The sequence below is a fragment of the Ictalurus punctatus genome, chromosome 22 (assembly GCF_001660625.3).
Source record: "Ictalurus punctatus breed USDA103 chromosome 22, Coco_2.0, whole genome shotgun sequence".
In the NCBI taxonomy this organism is placed as follows: domain Eukaryota; kingdom Metazoa; phylum Chordata; class Actinopteri; order Siluriformes; family Ictaluridae; genus Ictalurus; species Ictalurus punctatus.
In genome coordinates, this window is record NC_030437.2 from 15,741,971 (window position 1) to 15,761,931 (window position 19,961).

A 19,961-nucleotide genomic window follows, 5' to 3' on the forward strand; every position below is an offset into this window, starting at 1 on the left:
TATATATATATATATATATATATATATATATATATATATATATATATATATATATATATATATATATATATATATAGTGGACGTCTGTAATGGTCTACTGACTTCATGTCAAACATACTTATAACCTTCAACACATAAGTTCGCATAACGTAATTGGGCTATCACGTTCTACAGTTTGCCGAATGCTGAAGAAGTGGCTGTTTTTAAGTGGCTTTTGCGGACATTAAAAAAAAAATTCCTTTTTCATTTTGTCGCAGGATGAACACACGGTGGATATTCAAAGTCTGTTAAAAATGGCAGGATTTTTTTATGGTTAAAAAAAAAGAAGAAAAAAAAAAGAATCCAAGATAAATAATTCCAGAAATGTTCCCACCTTCGATGTGAAATTACAACATATAAAAAAATAAAGTGAGTTTACAGTTGTGCTAATAAATTTACACACCCCTTGCAGAATCTGCAAAATGTTAATAAATAAATAAATAAATTAGAAAGAGGGATAATTCAACTGCTTTTTTAATGAACAAATGTTTTTATGATTTATGAACAGCTATCACTAAAATATAAAAACAGTCATTGATCATCCAGGTAATGACACAGTGTTAAGAATCAAGCATGTGTAAACTTTTGAACTGGTTCATTTGTGTAAATTCAGTTATTAGTGTGTCTTGTGAACTTTTATTGATCCCTCTTATTTTTTTACTTTTTAATTATTAAGATTTTGCAGATTCGGGGCTTAGTGGTTAGCACGTTCACCTCACACCTCTAGGTTCAGGGGTTCGATTCCCCCTGTGGCCCTGTGTGTGCAGAGTTTGCATGTTCTCCCTGTGCTGCGGGGGTTTCCTCCGGGTACTCTGGTTTCCTCCCCTAGTCCAAAGACATGCATGGTAGGCTGATTGGCGTGTCCGTAGTGAATGTGTATGTGATTGTGCCCTGCGATGGGTTGGCACCCTGTCCAGGTTGTACCATGCCTTGTGCCCGCCTTGTGCCCGATGTTCCCTGGAATAGGCCTCAGGTTCCCTGTGACCCTGAAAAGTGGTATAGAAGATGGATGGATCTTGCAGATTCTGCAAGGGGTATGTAAATTTATGAGCACAACTGTAAACTAATACTTTGTCAGTTTTAACAAGGCTGTGTAAACGTTTTATATCCACTGTAAGTATGAGGTCCAATAAATATGTAAATTAGTAGAATAAATTAAATTAGCAGAATAACTAGCAGAATAAATTCAACTTTTAAATAATATAACAAAAAACAAACAAACAAACAAAAAACATTTCTGCCTGCATTTCATGCCATTGGTGTCAGCTATTTAAAAAAAACAAAAACAAAACAAACAAAAAAACAACTTGTATTGGGAAATCACAAAAAACTTAGTTATGTGCTTCCAGGATCAAAGTTCAGAAGAACAAGTGAAGTTTGAACCTTCAGCTTCCAACATTCACTCTGTATGTTGTTAATTTACTTCTAAACTCATTTTTAAGTCTGTCACTGGTTTTGGACAATATGTTCTTAGTGTATCATTTTGGTGAAAAAAGGATGATGGCGTAAATAATCTACTTAATTCATGTTCATTACATTCACAAATTTATTTCACATGCACGTTACAAAAATGAAGCTCAGATTTAGGGGGCTCAAATCTGTCACTCTGTGTAATCACCTGACATGATGGCCACTGATAGACTGCATGAATCTACAGGCTAGGCTAGAAAGCAATCAGCCCCAGCCTTGCTTCTTCATACCATTCTGTGTATTTTTCTTATGACCACTGGTGGTGCTGTTGTGCTTGTTATTTTTTCTATATAAACCTCAATTTACAAAAAAGGAAAAATCAACATATGCAGAAAATTGTTATTGTTCTTTTGTAAGTTCCTCTGTGTTGTGCAGTTTATGCTAAAACATCTTCCCACTTTTGAGTTCTGAAGTTTGGTAGGTGAGGGGTATGGTTTATTTGTAAAAGCAACAGTAACATTAGCCCCATGAAACTCTTACTGATTAAATACAGTGCAGCCAGGTGAGTGGTTTTCCTGCAGTGTTGAACAGGTTGATTTTTTTTTCTTCTGGTAGTTGTTTTCCATAATTTAGATTCATTATGACCAGCTGCCAAAATACCTACTGAGTTGTTCATCTACCAGCTGTGTATTAGCTTCCTTATTACTTGACTAAATAGATCAATAAAATGGTTTAGTATTTCTAATTGCCTTATTCATTCATTCTTCTTCAATAGTCACTTTATCCTGGTCAGGGTTGCTGTGGATCCAGAGCCTATCCAAGGAATACACAACATGAGGCATGAGTACACACAGGATGGAATTCCAGTCCATCCATCACAAGGCACCATGAACATGCATTCACACGCAGGATCAATTTAGTCAACCTACTGGCATGTTTTTAAGAAGTGAGAGGAAACCACAGAACCCAGAGGAAACCCAAAGAGTCACAAGTGAGAACATGTGAAACTTCAGTGTTGACAGAAACTTGAGCTCAGGATCAAAGCAGGGATCCTGGAGATGTGAGGCAGCAATACAGCTACCTACTGCACCACCAAATTGCCTTACTATTGCAGCATTTTCTTCCCATGTCTTTTGGGTGACCGCTGAGCTTCCCCAATGTTCCCCAGTTTTCTTTCCACCTCCCAAAAATCTACCTCCCACCAGTTGGTAGATTGCCTATGCTAAATTGCCCCTTAGGTATGAATAAGTGTGTGACTGTGTGTGTGCTTACTGCTCTGTGATGAACAGGCATCCTACTCAGGATGTATTCTCACCTTATGCCTACTGTTCCCGGGATCAGCACCGGCTCAACCTCAACCCTAACCAGGATAAAGCAGTTACTGAAAGTAAAATCTTTGTATTTAAGGAGATGTTCCACGTCTAATGAGACACTAAACGAGAGCTTTATTCAAAGAAAATGCACGTACAGTAGGTACTCCATGACTGTAAACTACATATATATTCTTCTCTTCTTACAGAAATATTATATTTTCAGAGTATTTAACTAGAACCCATTTCTTAATCTTAATTCTTAAAGTGGTAATAAGGGGTGTTCAAAAACTTGACTGGCAATGTACATTGTCTACATAATTTCACACTGCATTACATGTATTAAATTATATTACAAATATCATGCTACAATTTGTCCTTAAAAGCTTAATTGCACTATGGTAAAATGTTATGTCATGCTGTGGTTTTTTTGGTTTTTTTTTTTTTTTTTACCAGCATGACAATACAAACGAAAACATTTCAACAGTGTGTAATAAAGTTGCAGAAGTAGATTTTGACATTGCACTCTTGTTCCTCTCTGACTACTTCACAGAAAATATTTGACAGGAACAAAACAGTGAACAAAACAACAGAAAGAGATAACAACCAAACATACCTTAAAATACTTTTGGAAATAAGAAAGAGGAGATTTGTATCTCTGAAATTCTATAACACCATTTCTGATGATATTGTATAGATAGCATTTCTAGTTGCACTGTAACCTGTTGTCTCTGATTCAGTTTTGTTGTCTATTTCCTGTTGACCTCTTTGTATTTTCACAGATCTTTGGAACGCTTTATTAAAACTGTGTGAGCCAAAGAAATAGATAAGGGGGTCCAAGCAACAGTTGATTCCTGCCAAGACATAGGATGAATAGTATGCTGTTTCCACTCGTACCAGAAGCTTACATTCTGTAGGGTAGTACTTTGTAATGACAACCGCAATAGTCCGGGTAACATTGAGAGGGAGGAAGCAGATTCCAAAGATGACTAGACATAGTCCTATCATCCTTAGTGACTTTGTCTTGACTGCCTGACCTTGCAGTGAGTTGACATTTACCTTGGTTACCGATCGAGCCAGACAGCTGTAGCAAACCACAGATACTGTGAAAGGCACAAGAAAGCCAAAAACAAAGAGCACAAAGTTGATAACGAAGTACGCATCTGTAAGTTTGGATTGATGTATGGAAAGGCATTGTTTGCGCCCGTCTTCTTTGGTAACGGGCAGAAGAACGCCGTACACTATGGCGCCAACCAACAAAAAACACCAAACTCCAAAACAAAGTTTCTTCACAAAGGCTTTCCGTTTCAACGGCGACGAACGTTTGAATTGAACCACAACCACGTAGCGATGAATGCTGATGAGGGCGAGGAACATAATACTGCCGTAGAAGTGAGCACTGATTAAGGCTATCTTCAACTTGCACAGAAAGTCGCTAAACTCCCAGTTGTTCCCGTTGACAAAGTAGGTTGCTATCAGCGGGGTGACAGGAGCAGCGAGTGCATCACTTATTGCCAAGTTGAACTGCAAAACTGTGCCAGCATTCCATTTGGATATCCGGAAGATGAAAACCCAGAGGCTGAAGCCGTTAAGAAGGAGTCCTATCGTGTAGATCAAGCACAGGAAGACTGTTATGATGATGTGCTGAGCTTCTGGAAGGCAAGACGCCTCAGTGTGGTTGTTCATCTTTGAGCGTATGAGCAAAAAACGAAAACTGTGAATTCATGTCATGATACAGCAACTACCAAAAGATGCGGTGGAAAAAGAGGAAGAAGAACGAGGGCAGTTCTGTTTTTTTTCACCCCAAATAACAAATGAGCTGAAACAGTACTGCATCAATTCACATTAAACACATTACACTATGATGAATACTGCTAAAATATTCACATTAGTAGGATCCATAAACAAGAAACAGTGTGGCTTCATTTAAAAAAAAAAATTGTTACAGAGGTGAAAATCCCAACCAACAATTATCAAAGTTATATTTAGCATTGAGTTCTTATAGTTCCAGTCACACTTCAGCTGAATGAGAATAATCCAAACCTCGGTAACTCAAAAACAAGTCAGCTTATACTGCAAATAATGTCCGTGTTGGACCTAACGTGTTCTGTCACTGGGAGAAAAAAAAGAAGCAGCTCTATGGCACCAGTAAAGGCGAGGTACACGATCTTTCGAATTCTCATGTGCAAGTGAAAACTGAATATCATTCAAGGTCACTTCAGCTGCTCACACTTTGACTCACTGAAGATTGCAACCCAGAAATACATAAACAAAACTTCCTTTATTGGTTATGCAGTTTCATTCCAATTTATCAAAATCTTTAAGGAAGTATTTTTAAACAAAAGCATTCGCTATAGCAACACTATGAGCAATATAATGAGCTCTTGAATGCAGTGAGGACATAAATAGTTACATTTCAATCGCATTAAAATACTAAAATGCTGATTAATGGATTTTGTTGCAAAATGCCAAGCTATGTTTAACCCACAGTGGGAGCAGGAAGGCCTTAAGTGCCCCATTAGAAGAATACATTTGCATTTACATTTATTCATTTAGCAGATGCTTGTATCCAAAGCGACATACAAATGAGAATATGGCAGAAATACATCAAATACATAATGGATTTTTCTATACATAATACACAATACATCAAATGTAAATATATCAAATTAAAATATACAAAATACCACAATTAAACAATACAGTAATTATGAAAATATAATATAACAAAATATAACAAAAGGGATGTGACAAATGAGTACCTGCTCTTATATTTTCCAACCAACCCCTACCTACCTACCTACCTAACCAACCACCCACCTACCTACCTACCTACCCAACCACCCACCTACCTACATTCCCTCCTTCCTTCCTTCCTTTCAACCTGTCTGTCAATCTTTCCTTGTCTTTCCATCCGTCTATCTTTGTTTCTGTCTATCTATTGTTTAAATTGGGACTTTCATATATTTATTCAGTCACTCTTGCTTCTGTAACACTGGTTAGTCTGAAAGTCCCTGAGAAGTGAGATTGCACTAGTATACTGCTGCATGGGCACAAAAAATATAAGAACAAATCCATAAAATTGAAGTCCAAATTTGATTTTATGAACATTTTAGAAATGATGCCCCATGGTTGTACCCTAAGCCTTAAAGGTACACTCACAGGTGAAAGATGTGTACCAAAGCTACTAAGGCAGTACCAATGAGTGACAAGTCCCCTTTTTTGAGAGTGTTCCATCCAGCATGCTTAATTACAAGATGGTCACTTTTTCTAAATGGTCCTAGGAGTGGGGACGACGTGTGTGCTCACAGCGCTCTCATTCTCCATATCCTCCCGAATTGTTTGGAACCTGACTCCTATTTTCCTCAGCGAGCTGCGGAAGGCTCCCATAAATTTCTGCGAGGCAAAGCAATAGATCAGTGGATCAAGACAGCAGTTGGCTGAAGACAGGATCCAGGAGACGTAGTACGATGTTTCCACGTGCAAAAGTAGACGGCAGTTTTCGGGGTAGAATTTCTTGACCACCACGACTACGGTACGAATCACATTAATGGGCGTGAAACACAGTCCGAAAATCAGCAGACAAACAGCCACCATTTTGCATGACTTACTCTTCATGAGCTTGCCTTTCTGATGGCAGATATTGATGCCAGACATGGATCTTGCCAAGCGGCTGTAGCAAACCAGCGATATCGTGAACGGGATCAGGAATCCGGGTAAGAGTAGAATGAAGTTAGCAAAAAAATACACCTTCATGTATTGTTCCTGGTGGATACTGAGACACAGCGTGTGTTTCTCCACTGTGCTTACGTCCAGAAGCAGACTACACACCACTCCTTTAATGAGCACGACAGCCCAAACTCCTATGCAAAGCTTCTTTACAAAGTCCTTCTGTTTCATGCGGGATTCCTGACTGTGGTAGACCACGGATATGTAACGGTGGATGCTTATGAGAGTAAGAAAGAAAATATTACCATAAAAGTGGACGATCATCAGGACAATCTTTAACCGACACATGTCTCTTCCGAAAGGCCAGTCTCCCATGGCAAAGTAAACCGCTAAGAATGGTGCTAGAGGACAAAAAGTGAGATCGCTGATAGCTAGATGGAACTGGAGAACCGTTCCAGACTTCCACTCAGGAGTGCGGTACTTGAAGACCCACATGCTGAAGATGTTCAGGAAAAACCCAAGCAAGAGGAACAGGCTAATCAGCACAGAGATGAAAATAGGCTGGGACTTCACTGGACATGCTTTGGTTTCGTTATTGGGGGAGTAACAATTTGTGCAATTCATCTAAAGAGAAAAAAACTAGATGTTATGCTCTTAATTTACACATTCACATACAGGACTGCGCAAAAGTCTTAGGCACATGCAAAGAAATGCTGTTGAGCCTTCAAAAATAAGGAAATTAAATGTTTCTACATAAAAAAAATACTACAAATAGCAATAAACAGAAATAAATGAAACAAAGTTGATATTTGGTGTGTCGACCATTTTCTTAAAAAAAATATTATTAGTCTACAGTACAATTTGCACAGCCTGAGCATCTTGCAGAAGCAGTCACTGCTTATTTTAGCAGCAAAACCCAGCAGCCTTCATTGTGTTGTTTTGTTGTTTTTTTTTGTCTGAAAAGTGTCTCTTACCACTTAATATGCTGCTTTCTTTACTGACATACAAACATTTTTCTGTAACAGTTCATTTTGTGCTAGAGAACTAATGTTTGGGAATCTAAAATGTTTTTGTAAAGACTCGATAATGTAGAAGTCATAAAATAAAAAAATCTATAACAAAGTTTGTATTTAAAAAAAAGACTTTTGCACAGTACTGTATATTTGGGTATATATTTATTTCAAACTACTTGCAGCATGTCTACTTACCTTCTCACAGGGCTTTGAAGACAAATGGCTGGAGCAAGCCAGTTCACAGCACTTACCTCAACCTTTATGAGACTTTATGTGCGACTTCCTGTCTGCATTCATATTCATAAATAGATTCCAGAGGATGTTCGAAGAAGCAACGCTTTGAGAAGCATCAAGCTGTGACTTCTTGTCACGTCTCTATCCTTGTCCACTTCAAAACTATATATACATATATATATATATATATATATATATATACACACACATACACACATATACACACACTGTATATATATATATATCTGTATGATGTCTGAGTCATGCTGGGAAATGCATTATTGCAGAGGAGAAATGTCTGTTTATGTCTCTCAGGTCTCTCTTCTCAGTGTGCCCTTTACCTCCTTGCCCTGTCTGTAACCTGAACTGTTTGAAACCAGGCATCATTGCTCAGCATTTCTCACTGTATTGGCATCAGGCTGTGGAAACCAGTCAAACATGTACTTTCCTGAGAACTACATTCTAATTACATTCAGTTTTCAGTTTTTGATGTTACCATACAATATCTTCTGTGTTGAGAATGGTCTAATTAAACCCTACTGAGGTCCATTTCTACTAAAGGATGGGTAAAGGGGAAGTGTATGCTCTAACGTCAGTAATTGTACACCTATAAAATACATGGATATAGTTAGATTGCTAATAAATGTAAAAAAAAAAAAATGCTAGTGCTAAGGTGACATTGGAAGTGCATTGGAAGTGCATTCCAGCACTGAGGAACAGTTAGTGTGAAGGTTCTGGAAAGGGACCTTGCGCCACGCTGAGTTGGAACTGCTAAACGTCGGTCGCTAATCGATCGCAGATTGCGAGAGGGAACGTAGGCCTTCAGGAGAGAGTTGAGGTAGGAGGGTGCTGTTCCTGACAAGGTCTTGTAGGTGAGCATCAAGGCCTTGAACTTGCGGTGGAGGGAGATGAAGAGGGGTGTGACATGGGTTCTCTTGGACTGGTTGAAGACGAGGCGTGCTGCAGCATTCTGAATCATCTCAAGGGGTTTGATGAAGCTGGTTGGGAGGCCTGAAAGCAGTGAGTTGCAGTAGTCCAGTTTAGAGATAACAAGAGCCTGGACTAGTATCTGTGTAGCCTGTTTGGTGATGTAGGGTTGGATTTTCCTGATGTTGTAAAGGATGAATCTACAGGACCTTGCAGTTGCTGAGATATGGTCTGTAAAGGTCAAGCCGTCATCAAGAATCACCCCAAGGTTCCTGGCCGTCCTGGTTGGCATGAGTGTGAGTGAACCGAGCTGTACAGTGAGGTTGTGGTTGTAGTAGCTAGCATGTTTGCCACACACCTGCAATGTTGGGGGTTTAGTTTAAACTCTGCCCTGTTTGCACTGAGATTACATGTTCTCCCCGTGCTTTGGGGGTTACCTGCCCCAGTCTGGCACTCAAGACATGCATTGTAGGCTGATTGGCATCCCTAAATTATCAGTGCTGTGAATAAATTATCTGACCCTGTGTAGGATGTGGTACAGAAAATGGATGGATGGTTGGATTTATTGATATTTGTGTCAAATTTGCTTATATAACCCAGTCGTAATGCTCCCTACTTTGTCTTTTCCTTTATAACTATTTAAAACTAATATATACCAAGCATATACCTCTTAATACCTTCAAGTGTATTCACCATATCCATTTATTTATTTTTGACTGTATTATTTGTCAGTGTCATGAAGAAAAGAACAGACCAAAGAACAGTGTTTAGGTACTTCCCATTAAAGTCAGCCCAAACGTCTATAAAATGTACAGTATGTCATATAAATAAAGAATTTATTTGAATAAGGAAATGAATAACCTTTCCCGTATAAATCTAAGAAACGGCGAGATCTGAAAATCTAACTGGAAAATCTGACTTGCAATCAAGCAAGTGTTGTTTTGTCATAAAATAGAACAGCCTATCAGGATCGATATGTAAATGCAGGCTGTAATATTCGAGAATACCAGGAAGGGGGTGGTGTGTGTATGGTTGGGACTCTATCTAATTTATATATTCATAGAATTTTCATAATTTTTTTTTCCCCACAGATTGGTCACCTGCCAATTTCCACCAACCGGCCAGCTCTCCCTGATCATACAGTACGACTGCTAGCATCCAGGGAGGGTGAAGGCTAATAAGTGCTTTCTCCGAGACATGTGAAGACAGGCAACCACAACTTTTCAAGCTTTTGCTCATACCGCATCACGGGGCGACCTAACACACACAGAGCAAAGCGCCATCTGCTCTCAACCACACACGCTATGTTTCCATCCATGTTGCGAATTTAACTTAAGTGAAAAATTGGAATATCGCAAAAAATATTTGTGAATAAAGCACCATCTCCGTCCCGTGTGTTGTGAGAACAAAATCGTCACCTCCAGGGAAACTGATACATCTCACTTTCTTTTGTAATGATCTTTGCGGTTGGTATGTTTGCCTGTGGGGTACTCTCCCTCCACTTCAAATGTTATTGGAAGTTCCACCTGACCTGACTTAACTGAACTCTTCAGTCTCTTCGGTACTATTGAAGTAGCTTATCCTGTAGTTAATAATAATGTATTCTGGATACATGATAAATTGTGTGAAATCCTCTCCTGTTTCGAGCCAAGGAAGTTAGTGTACTGTATTTTCTGTTTCTTGTTTTCCTCGGTTAATTATCCACGTCAAATCTTCTTATTTTTTTTGGTACGTTTGAATACGGCTCTCTCGAGAACACCTCGTTCATATTCTAATACCTGTTCGTGTTTTTGGGTTTCAGGTGGGAGGAGAGTCTCATCTCTAGACAGGCAATATTTACCTTTAAAAAAAAAACCCCAACAACCACCACCACCACCACAGAGTACAGGAAGTCTCCTGGGAAATTCCCATGATTGGTTGCATTGGGCGCGAGTACATGTACACATTTCAGTTTCTAATAAAGCTTTCTAAATTCCTGTTTTCAGTTCCTATTTATATTTACATAGGGGCAATTCCCAATTAACCTAACTACCACTACAAGGAAGCACATTTGTATTTGTAAATAAAAAAATCTAAACATTACATGTACATCCTTTATTAGGATTAAAAGAATACTACTACTGGACACTTATTAGAAATATCTCAATATATTTTCAACATTCTGTATAATAAAACAGATTAAGAAAAATGAACCAAGAAAATGAACTTTTCCCTAACCTGAGAAGGTTTTTGCGCTCGTCTTCGAGAAACAAGCCAGAGAGTGATGGCGAACCTAAAACCTGGGAATTCTGTGTTTCGTGATGATTCCTGACTGCCCATCCTAGCAGGAAGAGCTACAACACAAGAGAGGACAAGAGAAACACTGCTTCCTACAGAGCTCGTTTAACAGAGGAAGAGGTTTATCTCTGGTGCTCTGTGAGAATCGCCTACTTACAATTTGTTTAAAAAAAAAAAAAACTGAGGAAGATAAACAGCACAAATGGGGGGGGGTAGATGTAATTGGAAGACTTGGAAGAGATTGTTTTCTAAATAATTTTATTTACAACTGGGCTTGGCTACAAACAATCCATACATGAACAGTGAGTCACAAGAGTACTGTACATATAGTATCGCTTTTAACTGATACAACAATTAAACAAGACCACACTTTAAAATACTCACTCATAACAAATCAAGCACTAGTTCTCAACGGTGCCATTCTGAAACAGGATGATGTTTTTTAAAATGACCTTTGGATAAGAAAAGGAGAAATGATCAAAATACACCACTGAAAAATACGGCTGCGTCTGCATCCGTCCCGGCGGTACGTATCAGACAGGAGTGGTGGGCGTGGTGGGGACGGTGACCGGGTGCAGGCCCAGGTCCAGGGTTGGCGCTTCCTCAGGTTCGGGTGGACTGCGTTTCGATGCCTCGATCTTTTCCACCAGCTGCGTGTAGAGTTCTTTTACCGGTTCACTGCTCTGTGGGCATAAAATACCGAGCGGAATTACTACGACGATGTGAAGACCCCTATTTGGATGGTGTTATTGTATTACAGACTCCGACACTTCCACATCTCCTATATGATCAAGCTATGCATTTGAAACAGCTATGAATTAACAAGCAAATACCTGAATCAGAGAACACAATACGTAATGTCCCCATGAAATGGCTGTGATTAAAAGATTAAAGTTTTTTTTTTATTTGTCACATACACAGTAATATATATAGTAAATAACCTGTAGTCGCGCTTGAATGTTTGCAAACCCTTTTGAATTTTCTATATTTCTGCATACATAGGGCGGCTGTGGATCAGGTGGTACAGCGATGGTGGGGTAGTGATTCCCGGCCCACATGACGCCACATGCCGAAGTGTACTTGGGCAAGACAAAATCTGACGATGTTTTAGGTCATATTCATGCAGAAATATAGAAAATTCACAAACTTTCAAGCACGACTGTATATTACAGTATACAACAGTGAAATGAAAACCTGGCCTACTCCTCTTTAGACTGTGCATTTAAATAATTAAATACAAAATCAGAAATGAATAAGAAATAAGAACTATTTGCACAGGAATGTGCAAAAAAGGGATGTATAAACCTGCAAGCTGCTACTACAGAGCAAGACCCGCCTCTGGGGGCGGGACATAGGTTCTAGAGAGCATTTAAGTCAAGTCACGTACAGGATGAGTCATCAAAATTGTGTCATCGTAACGTTTTTCCCTGAAATGACCACAAATTTAAAAATTAAAACATGAACGTCTCCAAGACTTATTTTGTTTATTATTATAATTTTTTTTTAGAAATAATATCGTATTGGACAGGTACACAAAGCTCTGAATTTTTCAGAAGACGAAGGAAATAAATATGTATAAATAAGAATAAGGGTATCACTTAGGTAACGGTGTCATCTAGTGGCTTTCGGGTTTATTTAATGCAGTTGTACCTGTTTTGGTGGTTCAAGTGTTTTCATCAGTGCTTCCATGGAAGATGAGTGCACTTTCTGGTGGAGATGGTTCAACAAGCGTAGTGTGTGTCTGTGCACATTCTCCTTGCTGGAAAAGAGCGGTGAGATATAAAGATATCGTGAGATATTTCAAAAAAGGGTAGGGGCACTACACCTTGAACAGTTTCAATAAAATCACAAGTCTGAAATCAAGTTTATATATAAAAGGTGTATTAATACATTTTAAGAGGCATTATATCCTATCCTAAATAGGTATGCCATATACAGTGCTTTACATTAAAGCAGCATTACCCTTGGTGTTTTCTTAACCCACTCCTGAGGCATAGTGTAACCAGAATTGGATAAAAAAAAAAATCCAGTCTTAGTTGCTGGACAATTACACAGACTTATGCATAAATGATTTTCATTTGAAAAATTTCGCCAGGACGACAGATTCCAGATGAAATGTTGAAGTTAAATGTTTATGTCAAATTCCTTTGAAAGTCCTTCCTAAAAAAAAAAAAAAAGTAGCTTGGCTCATAAATTAATACAGTCCTGCACAGAGAAAATAAGCAGAGGGGTTATAATATACGTCTGAAAATTATAGAGGCACGCATTTGTATTTTATTATAATGTTTTGGATCTATTACTGTTTATTTACCCAAAGAAAATGATTAATAATGAACATAGTTCCCAAAGTTTGTACAGGGATATTCTGGTTTTGAATAATTTAGTATTCTTCTTCTTCTTCTTATTATTATTTTTAATGTAAGAGTTATACACATGGTACAAAAAACAAATAAAAAAGAATGTAGGCTATAATACTAATTTTAAAAAAAATCAAGATGCAAAAAGAATTGATTTTGTAATCACAGGCTTACTAAGACTGTTTTTCTTATTAATTCTTATTCTTTCAACACCCAGTGTATAAACTAACTGACGTGTTGGCGCTGATGCATAAATATCTGCTGCAACATCGTCCAGATGGACACTACAGCTTTGAGTGTGTGAAGCCTGAGATGAGTCATCACTTCCTACCAAGTGAATGGCTATAAATGGGTAAAAAAAAAAAAAAAAAAAAGTACAGTAAGAGTAAAAAAGCCCGGGCTGATTCACTATAACACTGACCTGGAGGAGGACGTGAGCAGGAAGTTGTCGAAAACGGACGTGCAGAACTCCTCGGTGCCGAACTCGTCAGACAGAAGGGTCAGGTGGCCGGTAAGGAGATGAAGGAAAATGTCTCCGAAGGACATGTCATTGTACGTCTCCACTGTATGAGCACAAACACATGCAGATTAAACGTACGGCCACTAGAGCGCACCACAGAAGGGGTGTAAATATACAGTAATTAGTTCACTGGTCTATTCTATATCTATATCTATTCTACACCACTAGATTATAGGATGATATCAGTTTCTTTGGGATTTTTTTTCTTTCACTTCCTCTCTCTCCTTTTCTGAGTCTGTCAGTCCAAGTGAAGGAAGTGTGGTCTCTGAGTCTGTCAGCCCCAGTAAGGAGGCATGTCCTTCCACTTTTCCAAGCCAAAATCTTTCGTGTAAAACAAAATATATTTCCTGGAAAGAGCTCTAAATGACATCACATCAAATTGTTGGCTGCTTTATATTTATAAGTCATACCGTAGATCATGGAACAAAGATGCACCATATTATTATTGCAGAATGAGAAATAGACACCACTAGCTGTTCTTGTATACAGTCAATCTGTACGGAAACGTCTATTACTGTAGTAACGATCACGATGAAAACATACCATCCCTCTCCGAATTACAGTATTTTAATAGGTACAGAGGACGTGCACCAGCGACTGGCTTACCCAAAGAAGGGAGCAACCTCTGCAGAGCGTTCTTATTCCTCTGCTTAGCAATATGGAGTACATAATACAGACCCATCTCACACGCAACTCTGTTTTCCTGCAAATATCTGAAAGACAATGAACAACATTAGAAAACACCAAATAAGTCATATCTGTGTACGAGACGTGTAAACTGGGTAAAACGATCAGATACGGTGTGTGTACTTGATAAGAGTGTGTATAAATACCTGGTAAAAGTGTCAGGCAGGGTGTTGGGGTAGGTGAGGGAGCTCTTCTCTTCACTGGGAAGCTTCTGTTCTACAGTGAATGTGTAATCGTCCACCACTATCGACATCATGGCTGGCAGGAAACGTGTAACAACTTCCAATTCCTAATGACGGCGACAAACAATATCGCTTACTCGCAATAGTTTCTCAAATAAGTAACGCTTCTTTCAGCACCCAAATTTTCATCACCTAAACAGTTCAAAAAGGGCTCTCGGATTCCCTAAACCATCACCAGCTCCGGGGCCTGAAAAACGGTAAAAGGGGTAATAAGGTGACATGAATAGCAACTAATGATCTTACCAGGCGTGGCTCTTTGAAAACCTGGCTGTCAATCATGTCCCAAGCTCCCTGCCCGAGACAGAGCATCCTGAGGAGCAGCAGCAGGTCTGGACTGTCCTGTTCATATACAAACAGTGATTTTATACTCAAATACAAAAAACTTACCGGATCTCATGCCTGGCTATTTATTATAGAAGAACATTTATATAACGGCTTTAAGCATGGAGCTTACCCCTTAGGCACAGACTTATTTTATGAATATAACCCAACTATATACATTTGTCTCATTCTTCAAATGTGTCCAATAATATTGTGGTTATTTTTTGTCAAGTTTTTTTTTTTTTAATCCCTTAACAAGTTGACGTTATTTAGAGCAGAGGTTCCCAAACTTTTCCAGGTTAAGCCCCCCAAATGGCATTAACATTTGACTGAGGCCCCCCTTTTGCAAGATGTCTTTAAAACACATTAAAAATACAGACTTCTGAATATATCCCCCTTTTTAAAAAAATTAATAATTACATCTTACATCACATTAGGAACTGATTGTGTTTGTGTGTGTGGTTGTCTGAGAGTGAGAAAGAGAAAACATACTAGTGGGAGGGATGGGCACACCAAATTGTTGAGGCCCCACTGGCGCCCCCTGGCGGCCCCCACTTTGAAAACCACTGATTTAGAGGACTTCTTGCTATTGTTAATTCAGTGTGGATTAAACCTGATCAAGTAAGCTATTTACTATATGTTATCAGTAACAAAAATTACAAAAGGAAGACGAAAAATAATAAGATAAAATGTAATAAAATCACAGAGCATCTGGGTGTCCCCTTATTTAGAGACCCATTCTAAGCATACCAGAATGCCTCTCTGATCAGTAACTCTTACTCTGGGCAATGCATCCTGGCTGAGCAGCTCCTGCAGGTTCCTCACTGTACTCAGCACGAGCGTGTTACTGGCAAACGGGTCACACAGGATCATAGAGAGATCCCTGGGAGAGACATACACAGAATGAGCACAGTGCTGTAAAACTTTGTGTGTACATCAACAGCGAGTTGGTCTGCCGCTTGTTTATATATCTGTTAAATCGGACACACACCCGAGCACTTGCTCCTGGCCTTTCTTCATACTGTCCAAGAAACCCTGCAGCTCTCGGGCTCGTTTGGCATCAACAAACTTTTCCCTGATGCAGGCGTCCAAGCACCAAGTGAACTGGAATAATAAATAAATATTTGCTCAAATGAATCCTTTTACATCCTTTTGTAGTGTTTTAGACCAACTAAATAAACTACTTTTAGCTGCATTTGTATTATTATTATGTCCTAAAATGGATATGCATACCAAACCATAAGTCTCAGAGACATGAACCATGATCAGTGGGTAGTATTTCTCCTAATACTCAAGATGTGTCATGGGCTAGATCGGCCTGATGGTGGTGCTTTTGTGCAGCGTTTTAGATTTTGTCACGCCACAAAATATTTCCCCGAGTCCTTGGCTTCTATCAAAGAACAAAGCCTCAAGGACTACTTAGCTCCTCTAACTTCAACCCTGAGGTAATTTGCATTACAGGCAAAAATATACTTCACAAACTAGGACAAAAGGCCGAAGTAATAATACAACCAGATGAACACTGTTGCTCTGAACAGCATTTCTATCTGACCATGTTAATGTCGCTGAACAGCTGTATTTGCTAGTTACAAGATCGAGACTGCTAGCACTAAAGTGGACATCGGTTCCTGACCTTGTGGCATGGATCGACGGAGCAGATCTCACTGACGTCCAGATCGTGCAGGGACATGAGGAGCTCGGCGCGCAGGGTGCAGTAGTGCACGTTCCGCGTGCGCAGGAAAAGCGTCCTTAGGAACTGCAGCACCATATCGTACAGCTTCACATTCTTCCCGATCATCTGAGTGAGCTTCTGTACAACCTGTCATAAGCGCCAGATACATTCTCTGATTACATGTTGCATTTATTAAGGAATTAAAAATGCTCATAGGGTAATGAGAATAGGGGAATGGAGGCACTCACTTCTCCCTGTCGCCGGGTTTTGGGAGAAGGACTGAAAAAGTTATGCAGTATGGAGAGATCGCTGCTGAAGAGGGCAGCCTCTTTCTCCACGATGTACTGCTTGAGCAAAGGAGAGACCTCGTCACCAAACAGAGCCTGGTTATCCTGCCAGATCTGCCTCTTCACCTCCACTGCGCAAACTTTATACAGCTCCTTATCAGCCATCACCTGCTTCAGCTTCTTCTCCGGCACCTGCGCAAACAGGACGAGAGAAATGAGATGAAAGCGGCAGACGTTAACAGTGTTAACGCCAGCAAACTGAAATGCCGTCTTGTTAACCTCTCACCTTTGGTAAGTGTTTCATAACCTGCATGACGACAGGCTGGATGGACGGCATCTTGACCAGCGGGAAACTCTTCTCAAGAAGTTCCTCCAACTTGTGGTATCTACGTTGGATCGATTATATTGTAAAGCCGAACCATGGAATAATGCGTCAACGTGTACAACTCGGGTGTCTTGCTCTTACCTGTCCTCGTCTTTGCCTTCAGCAATGAAAGCGACTCGCTCCATCAGCTTGTCCCGGAGCTCGTCGAACACCGACTGATGAAACTCCAGCCGAGGAGTGCCGTGAAGATCGAGGAAAGGAAGCGCGGACTGCAGCGTCGGCAACAATATGCCATTCTCCATCTACGCATAACAATATCTGTTGCTGTGGTGAAGTAGAACCTTGCATAATGAGTTTTATCCTCTTGGAGGAAAAAGCATGTCTTTAATATAAATGAAATAAAATTAAACCAGTGCAAAAGAGCATCTATATTTGAGATCTGGTCATAACATTGTGATACTTTCATCAGAGGGCTGCGGATTTCCCATATAATCTGAGTGCTTTTCAACTTGATTAAAGTTCTACGTATGTCGTCAATCAGCTTGATCCGTGCTCGGGCAGAAAATGGGAATTAATAAACAGAAACATTTGTCAACGGTAACTAGAGGGTAACCGATTGATCGGTTTGGCCGATTAATCAGCACCAATTACGGATTGCTGGAACTATCATCATCGGAAAATATCCACAACGATACTTTTTCCGGGTTGCGTCTGAGAAGAGTCCACTGTCATTATACAGTATGAGAGCGGCCTCTACAGACGAAATAAAAACAAACACTGACTAAATTTGTTGAGTTATTTGAAGTGTTTTAAAAAAAATTCATTTAGGATGTCTCTTTTTTTATTTGCTATTTGGAGTGTTACATTTTGGTTCAGTTTGAATACATTTATTAATACTTAACATATATCAAAACTTATATATTTATTTCGGTTAAAAACGTATCGTACATTTTCATGGTACAGTCCGTGCTGTTTATTCTTGTAATAAAGGTCAAGAATATTTTACTTCAGTTTTCATTCAGTTTCAATTTTAAAAACATTTTTTTTTTCAAATTAATCGGTTGATTAAGCGATTATCAGCAGGTAGTTCCCAACTTAGTTATTTGTATCGATAAAATCCGTCCATCTCTAACTGTAACACCTGTCAGAGATAATAAGGATTTACTTTTCTGTCCTGTTCCATATTTCGTTTACGTTTCAGCATTGCCGCTAGCAGGTTTACACCTGTCCCGTGAGTTTCGCATAGTCCTATGACGTCCTCCCATTGGTGTCAGAACAGAACTTTAGTCGCAATAGCACTAAATCAGCTGCAGATGCAGATAATCGCATCACGTTATGCGGTACACTGATCTCAACTCAGTGAATTTCTTTAGGGCGTGATTATGATTTTTGTCTGCAACAGCAAAATCAGGTAAAAAATTTGGAGAGTGTAAACCCGGCTTTAAAAAGCGATGAATATGGGTTGAGATGGAGTGGTTTGGGTTGTTTTCATGCACCTCTCTGACAACATAAACACAGGTCATGTGATATAACCAACATTATCTCTCTCATTTTATTTTATTTTCTAGCTTACTTTAGATAGAGCCAGTAATCATAAGTAAACAAAGAGATTGAGGTGTAAAAAACAGAAATTAGGGACAATTCTTTGGTAATACGTACGTTCCTCATGCTCCTATTAATTAGTGCTTGACAATATATGATATAGATTTAAAATATATGAAGTTTTTAAAATAGTATACAAAACGCTGGTAAAATAAAACTGCTCAATAACGTTAAAGGTCTATTAAGTAAGATTAGATTTTAGATTAGACTTCTGATGGGTAGGATAGATTCAGCAGTTGAATGAATCCCACCCATATTCATGAAGACCCGCCCCCAAAATCTACAGTGGCCCATAGAGTGTCTATAAAATGACTGACAGGAGCCGCATCCAAACAAAAACAAACATTCCGGACCGGAAGGCGGTATTACAAACGGCTTTTCTTAGCGACTTCATACACTTTTCTAAAGCCACGGCTTAATCCACTGTTTCTTTCTTTTTTTTTATCATGTTCTAAATGTCTTCCAGGCTATTTGTACTACTACTACTACACCTACTACTACTACTACTACTAATAATAATAATAAAGACTATTGCACCTTTAATGTGTCCCGTTTGAAATAAGATACGAGCAAGCAACGTATGACGACTTGTAATATAAATTGCGCACTTAAACACAGAAAATTGTGGCGTGGAAATAAAATGATTTATAGCGAGCAAGTATAACAATCCTCCCAAATGAAACTAGCATGCTAATAACCGTTACCTGAAACTGGTCAATAGCTTTCAGAGGCTCTGTGCAGTTCGTCAAAGTTTCTTTCAGATCTTCGCCATTGGATATCCCGAGCTCAGGCAACCCAGCAAACATCTTGCGCTGAGTGTAGCTCTACTGTCCTGCAGTATTTCCAAACTACACACTGATACGTGTTGAAGAATGTAATAAAATAGGAATAGCGTTCACTATAAGTGTATTACACAGAGCGCTTTGCATTTACACACTTCCTGAGCGCGCAACAAAAATCGACCGGGTAGTACTGATCTAGCAAGATAAATGGTTCCGTCTGAAAAAGGTTCCTACGCGTAACACTGTACACGTCTGTGTAAAGTTATGTCTTAACAATTTCTGGACAT

The 19,961-nt window shown here is 39.1% G+C and overlaps 3 protein-coding genes across 3 annotated transcripts; all 3 read right to left on the bottom strand.

Moving 5' to 3' along the window:
- Positions 1 to 1,496: 1,496 nt before the first annotated feature.
- LOC124626192 (P2Y purinoceptor 2) lies at positions 1,497 to 4,949 on the bottom strand. Its single transcript, XM_053674444.1, has one exon. The coding sequence runs from the start codon at positions 4,443 to 4,445 to the stop codon at positions 3,426 to 3,428; it is 1,020 nt and encodes a 339-aa protein (XP_053530419.1). The 5' UTR covers positions 4,446 to 4,949; the 3' UTR covers positions 1,497 to 3,425.
- Positions 4,950 to 5,021: 72 nt separating this feature from the next.
- Positions 5,022 to 10,628, bottom strand: LOC108255887 (lysophosphatidic acid receptor 6). The gene is made up of 2 exons (XM_017452228.3): positions 7,637 to 10,628; positions 5,022 to 7,052 (listed from the first exon to the last, which is right to left on the bottom strand). Exon 2 carries the CDS (start codon positions 7,050 to 7,052, stop codon positions 6,030 to 6,032), a length of 1,023 nt encoding a protein of 340 aa, XP_017307717.1. The 5' UTR covers positions 7,637 to 10,628; the 3' UTR covers positions 5,022 to 6,029.
- Positions 10,629 to 11,120: 492 nt separating this feature from the next.
- nelfb (negative elongation factor complex member B) lies at positions 11,121 to 19,860 on the bottom strand. The gene is made up of 13 exons (XM_017452226.3): positions 19,597 to 19,860; positions 17,432 to 17,592; positions 17,252 to 17,351; positions 16,927 to 17,157; positions 16,640 to 16,825; positions 15,998 to 16,110; positions 15,787 to 15,889; positions 14,929 to 15,024; positions 14,590 to 14,732; positions 14,363 to 14,469; positions 13,658 to 13,799; positions 12,530 to 12,638; positions 11,121 to 11,562 (listed from the first exon to the last, which is right to left on the bottom strand). The coding sequence occupies exons 1-13, from the start codon at positions 19,696 to 19,698 to the stop codon at positions 11,413 to 11,415; spliced, it is 1,743 nt and encodes a 580-aa protein (XP_017307715.1). The 5' UTR covers positions 19,699 to 19,860; the 3' UTR covers positions 11,121 to 11,412.
- Positions 19,861 to 19,961: the final 101 nt, after the last annotated feature.